Here is a 12,173-nt window from a genome sequence, read left to right on the forward strand (position 1 = left end):
CATCACATCTGGTTTGTGCTTAGTGGGACTATCATGTGTTTTTCAACAGGACAATGACCCAACACACCTCCAGGTTGTGTAAGGGCTATTTGACCAAGAAGGAGAGTGATGGAGTGCTGCATCAGATGACCTTGCCTCCACAATCACCCGACTTCAACCAAATTGAGATGGTTTGGGATGAGTTGGGACCGCAAAGTGAAGGAAAAGCAGCAAACAAGTGCTCAGCATATGTGGGAACTCCTTCAAGACTGTTGGAAAAGCATTCCAGGTGAAGCTGGTTGAGAGAATGCCAAGCATGTGCAAAGCTGTCAAGACAAAGGGTGGCTACTTTGAAGAATCTAAAATATATTTTGATTTGTTTAACACTTTTTTTTTGTTACTACATGATTCCATATGTGTTATTTCACAAGTTATGTTCATAGTGCAATGTTATAACCTAAATTCATACTTTTTTTCCAGGGTTGGGTAGATTACTTTCTAAATATAATCCGTTAGTTACCTACCAAAATTGTAATAACTAATGTATTTTCGGGATTACCCAAACTCAGTAAAGTAATTTGCCTTGTTACTTTTGGATTATATAAAAAGGATCCATCATAGTGGTCAGACTCGCTCAGGTGGAACAAACTCAAAAACGTGAGCTTTTTTCCCCCAATGCTGAATGGAATGTTATCGAGAAAACAGAAAGGTGTCGATGTATTTTTTTTCACAAACATCCTTTCTGAATTTAAAAGTAATCCAAGAAGTAATCAAAAGTATCTGTAATCCAATTACAATATTTTTGCTGGTAACTGATTTGTTTTGTAAACAGTTAACCCTGGTTCCTTCTATGTTGTAACAATATAACGTCTGGGTTTAAGATAACGATATATAATATATATATAATGAGTAAAAACGACTACACATGTTGCTATTGACTTGATCTTTATTTGATTAGGCCTTTTTTTCATTTATAAAAAATGTTAGAAAAATGACAATATCTTTCAAAACCACATGATGTACGGTGCACCATACCAAAAATAATATGACCCTTAGCTTCAACTAACAATCCAAGACCTTGTTCAGAAACTATGTCTGTTAGGGAAAAAAAACACCAGAACGAACGTCGACCGCCACTAAATGATCTGCCGGGTGTCGATGAACGGTGGCAATTCAACAGAATCGTTGGACAAATGACGGCCGATCTGCGGCCCGCTGCCATTCGTCAACACCCAACAGGTGATCTGCGGCCATTCGTCAACACCCAACAGGTGATCTGCGGCCTGCTGCCATTCGTCAACACCCAACAGGTGATCTGCGGCCTGCTGCCATTCGTCAACACCCGACAGGTGATCTGCTGCCATTCGTTAACACCCAACAGGTGATCTGCTGCCATTCGTCAACACCCAACAGGTGATCTGCTGCCATTCGTCAACACCCAACAGGTGATCTGCTGCCATTCGTCAACACCCAACAGGTGATCTGCTGCCATTCGTTAACACCCAACAGGTGATCTGCTGCCATTCGTCAACACCCAACAGGTGATCTGCTGCCATTCGTTAACACCCAACAGGTGATCTGTAAACCTGCTTTTAGCCGTTGGGTGTTTTTGCAGTTTCTTTCTGTTATTCTGCCGGTGGAGGCGGGTCTAGACGTGGCAGCACCGGGAGGATCAGGTTCCCGAAGGACGAGTCTTGAGTGATGAAGAATCCAGAAGAGTGAGCATGGGCATGCTACAAAACAGAAAGATAAAGATTAGCAGTGTTTTTTCCACAAGTACATAGAGTAGCCAACCAAATAGAGAGTGACCTCTATGGTTAGATTGTGTTTGCCAAAGAAGCTCTAATCTGGTGTCCTCTGGTACATTCTGGCCTTGATTCCATCTGAATACTTGATCAAGTTTTACCTCCCAGATTAGAACATTTGTTGTGGTATTGTGTAAAAAGAAAAACGTTACAATTTTAATGACTGAAAAGTACCATCAGTAAGAGAACATTAAACTTGTATATTTTATTTTTTTAAACTTTCAACCCGTCTTCTCTTGAGATGAATGTCTCACAATTTTACTGCGATGTATGAATTGCTACAATGTTTGTTCTTCAAATTATTTTATTAAAACAGAAAAATTAAGTATAGTCCACATTATCTTGAAAAATAAAGGTTAAATAAAGGGCTTATATTTTATTTTATTAGGATCTTTTAGTCCTCATTTGGACTAATCTTCCAAGAGTCCTTAAACATTAAAATACAACTTATAATACGAATACATTTTCACATATAACGCACTGACATATTGACCAGATAAATACACTTAACAGTCTGAAAAGAGATTGATTCTTCATCTACCATAGTCCAGCACAACCTTCCTATGTATTATATTTAAATGGTTTTAAAGTATTGCTTGAATTTATATATTGAAAGGTTTGCTCAGATAAATTATTCAATTTCTTTAAATTGAAATGTTCTTTTGCCAATTTTTATCAGTCAAGTATTAGATCTTTGATTTTAAATAGCATAAAATTTATAAAAAAGTATAATTAAGTAGGGCTCTATAAAATCTGTTTTCGCTTGGCGCTCCGGATGTGATACCATGTTGATTTATGAATGGCTAAGAGATAGGAAACAGCCACGGGATGGTTTTTCAATACCATTAAGTATTTCTTTGAAGTGTTTTAATAAATGTGAATATTTGTGGCTACTTTAAGTCCCAGACTTACAAAAAAAAAAAGTTGGGTCGACCGAAAGTCGTCTGTTCTTTCGACCAATCGATTTCTAGAACATTTTAAATCTGTATTTTTCCATATATAGACACACCCTATGTGTTTTTATAAAATCACATATGTGCATATAGCTTGTCTGATGATTTAAGCTTACGGTTTGAGGCCTCGAGGGCACCAGAGATCTAGATAACCAGAAGAAGAAAAATAACTTTACCTAACTATTCTCCAACAGCTCCTGCTGGCTTTCAGATTGTGCCAGTACTCTCCTGAAGTTGACGGTAATAGGCTACACGAGGAGTCGGAAATTTATCTTACCATTTCTACCGATCCGCGTGCCAGTTATGGTTTTCATTGGCACATTATTGTGAAACAGTTATTTAACTGTTATTTAATTTATAATAATGTATTCATATCTCAAAATCACTGTCATGTGGTTAATCAAAATTCTATCTAAATTAAAATGATAAACATAAAAATGAACTTCTATTGCCAACTATGTACAAATATCCTACATAAAGCCAACAAATAAAAACATTGCAGCCTGCAGGTAGAAAATATCTTGATAAAAATTAAATATCCTATAAATAACATTGGCTACACATGGCCTGTCAGCAACGAACTTGGAACATTGTATCAACTATTAACTTGGGTCTGGCCAGAAGCTTGCACAAGCAAACTTGCATAAAATATTCTGGGCTCTCAGAGTTTCCTGAGCCAGTGAGCTTGGGACAGACACAACTTTAGGCTATTTTCACAAGGGATAAGAAGCAGTGCTTGACTTGGGCAGGAGCTCACCGGAGCTGAGTACCGGAGCTGAGTACCGGAGCTGAGTACCGGAGACTCAACTGTTCTTCTGCTTGAGCTCCTGTTCCTCTTATAGAATAGTAGCTCCAGCACCCAAAATGAGTACCGGAACCTATTTCAATCCAAGTCAAGCACTGATAAGAAGCCTACTTTATTATGTTTCCACTGGATCAGAGCAGGACATTTTTCCCTTTCACACCGAGTGGTTATCGAAAGGGAGAGAGCTGGAAAGAGTTTTACAAATACAGTTGAAGTTGGAAGTTTACATACACTTAGGTTGGAGTCATTAAATCTCGTTTTTCAACCACTCCACAAGTTTCTTGTTAACAAACTATAGTTTTGGCAAGTCGGTTAGGACATCTACTTTGTGCATGACACAAGTCATTTTTCCAACTATTGTTAACAGACAGATTATTTCACTTATAATTCACTGTGTCACAATTCCAGTGGGTGAGAAGTTTACATACACTAAGTTGACTGTGCCTTTAAACAGCTTGGAAAATTCCAGAAAATGATGTCATGGCTTTAGAAGCTTCTGATAGGCTAACTGACATCATTTGAGTCAATTGGAGGTGTACCTGTGGATGTATTTCAAGGCCTACTTTCAAACTCAGTGCCTCTTTGCTTGACATCATGGGAAAATCAAAAGAAATCAGCCAAGACCTCAGAAAAAAAATTGTCTGGTTCATCCTTGGGAGCAATTTCCAAACGCCTGAAGGTACCACGTTCATCTGTACAAACAATAGTATGCAAGTATAAACACCATGGGACCACGCAGCCGTCATACCACTCAGGAAGGAGACGCATTCTGTCTCCTAGAGATGAACGTACTTTGGTGCGAAAAGTGCAAATCAATCCCAGAACAGCCGCAAAGGACCTTGTGAAGATGCTGGAGGAAACAGGTACAAAGTATCTATATCCACAGTAAAACGAGTCCTATATCGACATAACCTGAAAGGCCGCTCAGCAAGGAAGAAGCCACTGCTCCAAAACTGCCATAAAAAAGTCAAACTGCACATGGGGACAAAGATCGTACTTTTTGGAGAAATGTCCTCTGGTCTGATGAAACAAAAATAGAACTCTTTGGCCATAAAGACCATCGTTGTTTTTGGAGGAAAAAGGGGGAGGCTTGCAAGCCGAAGAACACCATCCCAACCGTGAAGCACGGAGGTGGCAGCATCATATTGTGGGGGTGCTTCGCTGCAGGAGGGATTGGTGCACTTCACAAATTATGTGGATATATTGAAGCAACATCTCAAGACATCAGTCAGGAAGTTAAAGCTTGGTCGCAAATGGGTCTTCCAAATGGACAATGACCCCAAGCATACTTCCAAAGTTGTGTCAAAATGGCTTAAGGACAACAAAGTCAAGGTATTGGAGTGGCCATCCCAAAGCCCTGACCTCAATACCATAGAAAATTTGTGGGCAGAACTGAAGAAGTGTGTGCGAGCAACGAGGCCTACAAACCTGACTCAGTTACACCAGCTCTGTCAGGAGGAATGGGCCAACTTATTGTGGGAAGCTTGTGGTAAGGCTACCCAAAACTTTGACCCAAATTAAACAATTTAAAGGCAATGCTACCAAATACTAATTGAGTGTATGTAAACTTCTGACCCACTGGGAATGTGATGAAAGAAATAAAAGCTGAAATAAATCATTCTCTCAACGATTATTCTGACATTTCACATTCTTAAAATAAAGTGGTGATCCTAACTGACCTAAGACAGCGGATTTTTACTAGGATTAAATGTCAGGAATTGTGAAAAACTGAGTTTAAATGTATTTGGCTAAGGTGTATGTAAACTTCCAACTTCAACTATACATGTAGGTAGGGGTAAAGTGACTATGCATAGATAATAAACACTGAATAGCTGGGGTCAATGCAAATAGTCCGGGTAGCCATTTGATTAGCTTTTAAAAAGCCTTTTGGACCTCGACTTGGTACCGCTTGCCGTGCTATAGCAGAGAGAACAATCTATGACTACGTTGGCTGGAGTATTTAGCAATATCTACCCTCTGTAGCGCCTTGCGGTCGGATGCCAAGCAGTTGCCATACCAGGCAGTGATGCAACTATTCAGGATGCTCTCGATGGTGCAGCTGTATAACTTTTTGAGGATCTGAGGACCCATGCCAAAATGTTGTACAACTGACTAGGTATCCCCCTTTCCAACTGACTAGGTATCCCCCTTTACATTTACATTTAAGTCATTTAGCGGACGCTCTTATCCAGAGCGACTTACAAGTACATACATTCATACTTTTTTTGTACTGGCCCCCCGTGGGAATCGAACCCACAACCCTGGCGTTACAAGCGCCATGCTCTACCAACTGAGCCACACGGGGCCTACTTCCCTTTCCAACTGACTAGATATCCCCCTCCCTTTCCAACTGACTAGGTATCCCCCTCCCTTTCCAACTGACTAGGTATCCCCCTCCCTTTCCAACTGACTAGGTATCCCCCTCCCTTTACAACTGACTAGATATCCCCCTTTTTCTTTACAACTGACTAGGTATCCCCCTTTCCCTTTACAACTGACTAGGTATCCCCCTTTCCAACTGACTAGATATCCCCCTTTTTCTTTACAACTGACTAGATATCCCCCTTTCCAACTGACTAGATATCCCCCTTTTTCTTTCCAACTGACTAGGTATCCCCCTTTTCTTTCCAACTGACTAGGTATCCCCCTTTTCTTTACAACTGACTAGGTATCCCCCTTTCCCACTGACTAGGTATCCCCCTTTCCAACTGACTAGGTATCCCCCTTTCCAACTGACTAGGTATCCCCCTTTCCCTTTACAACTGACTAGGTATCCCCCTTTCCCACTGACTAGGTATCCCCCTTTCCCACTGACTAGGTATCCCCCTTTCCAACTGACTAGGTATCCCCCTTTCCAACTGACTAGGTATCCCCCTTTCCAACTGACTAGGTATCCCCCTTTCCAACTGACTAGGTATCCCCCTTTCCCTTTCCAACTGACTAGGTATCCCCCTTTCCAACTGACTAGGTATCCCCCTTTCCAACTGACTAGGTATCCCCCTTTCCAACTGACTAGGTATCCCCCTTTCCAACTGACTAGGTATCCCCCTTTCCAACTGACTAGGTATCCCCCTTTCCAACTGACTAGGTATCCCCCTTTCCAACTGACTAGGTATCCCCCTTTCCAACTGACTAGGTATCCCCCTTTCCCTTTCCAACTGACTAGATATCCCCCTTTCCAACTGTCAAGGTATCCCCCTTTCCCTTTCCAACTGACTAGATATCCCCCTTTCCCTTTCCAACTGACTAGATATCCCCCTTTCCCTTTCCAACTGACTAGGTATCCCCTTTCCAACTGACTAGATATCCCCCTTTACAACTGTCAAGGTATCCCTCTTTCCCTTTACAACTGTCAAGGTATCCCTCTTTCCCTTTACAACTGTCAAGGTATCCCTCTTTCCCTTTCCAACTGACTAGGTATCCCCCTTTCCCTTTCCAACTGACTAGGTATCCCCCTTTCCCTTTCCAACTGACTAGGTATCCCCCTTTCCCTTTACAACTGACTAGGTATCCCCCTTTCCCTTTACAACTGACTAGGTATCCCCCTTTCCCTTTACAACTGACTAGGTATCCCCCTTTCCCTTTACAACTGACTAGATATCCCCCTTTCCCTTTCCAACTGACTAGGTATCCCCCTTTCCCTTTCCAACTGTCAAGGTATCCCCCTTTCCCTTTCCAACTGACTAGGTATCCCCCTTTCCCTTTCCAACTGACTAGGTATCCCCCTTTCCCTTTCCAACTGACTAGGTATCCCCCTTTCCCTTTCCAACTGACTAGGTATCCCCCTTTCCCTTTCCAACTGACTAGGTATCCCCCTTTCCCTTTCCAACTGACTAGGTATCCCCCTTTCCAACTGACTAGGTATCCCCCTTTCCAACTGACTAGGTATCCCCCTTTCCAACTGACTAGGTATCCCCCTTTCCAACTGACTAGGTATCCCCCTTTCCAACTGACTAGGTATCCCCCTTTCCAACTGACTAGGTATCCCCCTTTCCAACTGACTAGGTATCCCCCTTTCCAACTGACTAGATATCCCCCTTTCCAACTGACTAGGTATCCCCCTTTCCAACTGACTAGGTATCCCCCTTTCCAACTGACTAGGTATCCCCCTTTCCCTTTCCAACTGACTAGATATCCCCCTTTCCAACTGTCAAGGTATCCCCCTTTCCCTTTCCAACTGACTAGATATCCCCCTTTCCCTTTCCAACTGACTAGATATCCCCCTTTCCCTTTCCAACTGACTAGGTATCCCCCTTTACAACTGACTAGATATCCCCCTTTCCCTTTCCAACTGTCAAGGTATCCCTCTTTCCCTTTACAACTGTCAAGGTATCCCTCTTTCCCTTTCCAACTGACTAGGTATCCCCCTTTCCAACTGACTAGGTATCCCCCTTTCCCTTTCCAACTGACTAGGTATCCCCCTTTCCCTTTACAACTGACTAGGTATCCCCCTTTCCCTTTACAACTGACTAGGTATCCCCCTTTCCCTTTACAACTGACTAGATATCCCCCTTTCCCTTTCCAACTGTCAAGGTATCCCCCTTTCCCTTTCCAACTGACTAGGTATCCCCCTTTCCCTTTCCAACTGACTAGGTATCCCCCTTTCCCTTTCCAACTGACTAGGTATCCCCCTTTCCCTTTCCAACTGACTAGGTATCCCCCTTTCCCTTTCCAACTGACTAGGTATCCCCCTTTCCCTTTCCAACTGACTAGGTATCCCCCTTTCCCTTTCCAACTGACTAGGTATCCCCCTTTCCAACTGACTAGGTATCCCCCTCCCTTTCCAACTGACTAGGTATCCCCCTCCCTTTCCAACTGACTAGGTATCCCCCTCCCTTTCCAACTGACTAGGTATCCCCCTCCCTTTCCAACTGACTAGGTATCCCCCTCCCTTTCCAACTGACTAGGTATCCCCCTCCCTTTCCAACTGACTAGGTATCCCCCTCCCTTTCCAACTGACTAGGTATCCCCCTCCCTTTCCAACTGACTAGGTATCCCCCTCCCTTTCCAACTGACTAGGTATCCCCCTCCCTTTCCAACTGACTAGGTATCCCCCTCCCTTTCCAACTGCCTAGGTATCCCCCTCCCTTTCCAACTGACTAGGTATCCCCCTCCCTTTCCAACTGACTAGGTATCCCCCCCCCTTTCCAACTGACTAGGTATCCCCCTTTCCCTTTCCAACTGACTAGGTATCCCCCTTTCCAACTGACTAGATATCCCCCTTTCCAACTGACTAGGTATCCCCCTCCCTTTCCAACTGACTAGGTATCCCTTTCCAACTGACTAGGTAACCCCCTCCTTTTCCAACTGACTAGGTATCCCCCTCCTTTTCCAACTGACTAGGTATCCCCCTCCTTTTCCAACTGACTAGGTATCCCCCTCCCTTTCCAACTGACTAGGTATCCCCCTCCCTTTCCAACTGACTAGGTATCCCCCTCCCTTTCCAACTGACTAGGTATCCCCCTCCCTTTCCAACTGACTAGGTATCCCCCTCCCTTTCCAACTGACTAGGTATCCCCCTTTCCAACTGACTAGGTATCCCCCTTTCCAACTGACTAGGTATCCCCCTTTCCAACTGACTAGGTATCCCCCTCCCTTTCCAACTGACTAGGTATCTCCCTTTCCAACTGACTAGGTATCCCCCTTTCCCTTTACAACTGACTAGGTATCCCCCTTTCCCTTTACAACTGACTAGGTATCCCCTTTCCCTTTCCAACTGACTAGGTATCCCCTTTTCCTTTCCAACTGACTAGGTATCCCCCTTTCCCTTTACAACTGACTAGGTATCCCCCTTTCCCTTTACAACTGACTAGGTATCCCCCTTTCCCTTTACAACTGACTAGGTATCCCCTTTCCAACTGACTAGGTATCCCCCTTTCCAACTGACTAGGTATCCCCTTTTCCTTTCCAACTGACTAGGTATCCCCTTTTCCTTTCCAACTGACTAGGTATCCCCTTTCCCTTTCCAACTGACTAGGTATCCCCTTTCCAACTGACTAGGTATCCCCTTTCCAACTGACTAGGTATCCCCCTCCCTTTCCAACTGACTAGGTATCCCCTTTCCCTTTCCAACTGACTAGGTATCCCCTTTCCCTTTCCAACTGACTAGGTATCCCCTTTCCCTTTCCAACTGACTAGGTATCCCCTTTCCCTTTCCAACTGACTAGGTATCCCCCTCCCTTTCCAACTGACTAGGTATCCCCCTCCCTTTCCAACTGACTAGGTATCCCCCTCCCTTTCCAACTGACTAGGTATCCCCTTTACCCTTTGATTACATTAAGACACGGTCACATATTTTTATTTTGGGAATATTTGGGAACAGATTTAAACTCATTCTTAGCTTTATTCCTGGTAATTTCAGTCTTATTTTTTGTAACCTAATAATAAAAATCCCTCGTGGGCCACATGTTGCCGACCCCTACCTTACTGTATATATAGAGATCATGCAGAATGGCTCTGGGGCCACCTGTGACCCTCTTGAAAAACTTCTGAAATGCATCCTTGAAGAAATCCCAGATCTGAATTGGTTGGTTTAGGTAACACCTCGCTCACACCCATCCAATCGCTTATAGATCTATGCTTACCCCCAGATGAAACAAGGGAGGGTGGGGTGCATTTCTGAAATGTTAGAATGAGGTCAAGGCCTTACCTGCAGAGCTGCTTTCTGCTGGGCAGCGATGTGCTGCTGCTCCGCGTGGTCTCTGAAGTCTTTATTCAGGGCTGGTCTGGACAGAGGGATGCTGTTGGCGAGAGGGATGGAGGGGTGTGGGTCAGGGGCTGCACTGGGGTCTATGTCCCAAACAGCACCCTATGCCCTATATAAATGCAATACTTTTGACCAGGGCTCTGTTCAAAAGTAGTTCACTATATGGGACGCAAGCAACGTTTATATCACTGACACACACACACACACACACAATCCATTATAACCAGATGCTATAACCAGATACCTGGCTCCAGGGTTATTCATGGAGGAGTTTTGTATCAAGCGTCTCTTCTCCTTGTCCAGTTCAGCCAAAATGGCAACACGGTTCTTGTTCTGGAATCCTGAGTAGAGAAAAATATTAAATACTGATTAGCAACAAAGTAATGTTACACAAATGCAGTATCAGCACAATTAACGCCAACTTAGCCGTAGTCCAGTGCTGTTGAAACCTCGCCATCAGCAAGCAGCACAAAACGCCCTGGCTCAGAGCTACCTGCTAGCTCCACTATTCTGCTATACTACCCGGACTTCTGCTACTGGACTTACCCGATCCAGGTGCAGGCGAGGCCATGTCAGAGAAAGTGACTGCAGCCGAAACAACACAAAAGATAGAGAGAGAGCACTGTGCTAGCTAGCTAGCATTAGCACTGGGACAGATTGGACGAATCGACCAAGGATATCAGATGTCTACTATCGTTCAAATAGCTACATAACTATCACAAAGACTCGAATGCTTGAGTTCTACGTAAAGTCTTTGCTATATACAGAAACAAACCACTAAAATATAACTACGTTTTACTCCTCTGGTGAACTCGTGTATCAACAAAAAGTCACGTTACCACTTCAACTGAAGGGCGCGTTCGAGCGGATCGCTTTTGTCAAGTTGGCGACTATCGATCATATCAAGGTTTATTGGTCGCGTACACAGATTTGTAGACGCAGCGAAATGTTTGCTCCTTCTTCTTATTTTTCTTCTTCTACTTTGTGATTGGGTTGGCGGATCGCATCCAACTTGTAAGATGCATAAAACGCCACCTATTGTACTGGAGTGTGAGGCCAGTGACGGACTACCTACATTAAATTCTCTTCATTAGTCCTGTTCCTCTAAGTGAAATAGAGCCCTAGACACCACTTCCCTCCCATTTCCTTCCCCCACTAATCCACCCAAACCCCGTCCAGCCTCTCTAACCCTTTCATACAATCTCTCCCTGTCTACGTTATACAGTTCACAAAATATCAACACATGTTCCACCGTTTCCTCCACTAAACACTCATCACACAGACCTGTTTCATGTCTCCCCATCATCCACAATGTGGCATTCAAACCTGTGTGCCCAAACCGTAGTCTACTCCAACTTCCTCTCTCCTACACCCCATACTCCTCTTCCACTACTGGGGTGGCAGGTAGCATAGTGGTTAGAGTGTTTGACTGGTAACTGGAAGGTTGCAAGATCAAATCCTTGAGCTGACAAGGTAAAAATCTGTTGTTCTGCCCCTGAACAAGGCAGTTAATCCACTGTTCCTAGGACATCATTGTAAATAAGAATTTGTTCTTAACTGACTTGCCTGGTTAAAAAAATGACTGGTGCACGCCATAAAATTGCCTCCCCTTGCTACTAGCATCCCACTTCCTTTGCCAAAGATCAAGCTCATTTGCCTGGATCAAGGACTTGACTTCACTGGGTCCAGTGGGAGCTGAATATCTATCCCTTTCTCCTCACAGCACTCTTAACCTCCACATCAGCCTTCTTCACTCTGGTCCAGCGGGAGATGAATCTCTTATACATAGAGTTTTTAAAAAACGTTTTTCTTACCCCTTTTTCTCCCCAATTTCATGGTTTCCAGTTGGTAGTTACAGTCTTGTCTCATCACTGCAACTCCCGTACGGACTCGGGAGAGGCGAAGGTCGAGAGCCGTGCGTCCTC

The 12,173-nt window shown here is 43.8% G+C and overlaps 1 protein-coding gene and 1 non-coding gene across 2 annotated transcripts; both read right to left on the reverse strand.

The window, feature by feature from the left end:
* Positions 1 to 913: 913 nt before the first annotated feature.
* Positions 914 to 11,208, reverse strand: LOC120042170 (SOSS complex subunit C). The gene is made up of 4 exons (XM_038987033.1): positions 10,795 to 11,208; positions 10,493 to 10,589; positions 10,192 to 10,282; positions 914 to 1,712 (listed from the first exon to the last, which is right to left on the reverse strand). Exons 1-4 carry the CDS (start codon positions 10,817 to 10,819, stop codon positions 1,605 to 1,607), a joined length of 321 nt encoding a protein of 106 aa, XP_038842961.1. The 5' UTR covers positions 10,820 to 11,208; the 3' UTR covers positions 914 to 1,604.
* trnat-ugu lies at positions 5,774 to 5,849 on the reverse strand. Its single transcript has one exon. It is a non-coding gene; the product is annotated as a tRNA-Thr (tRNA).
* Positions 11,209 to 12,173: the final 965 nt, after the last annotated feature.

Source organism: Salvelinus namaycush, unplaced genomic scaffold (assembly GCF_016432855.1).
Source record: "Salvelinus namaycush isolate Seneca unplaced genomic scaffold, SaNama_1.0 Scaffold627, whole genome shotgun sequence".
Lineage (NCBI taxonomy): Eukaryota > Metazoa > Chordata > Actinopteri > Salmoniformes > Salmonidae > Salvelinus > Salvelinus namaycush.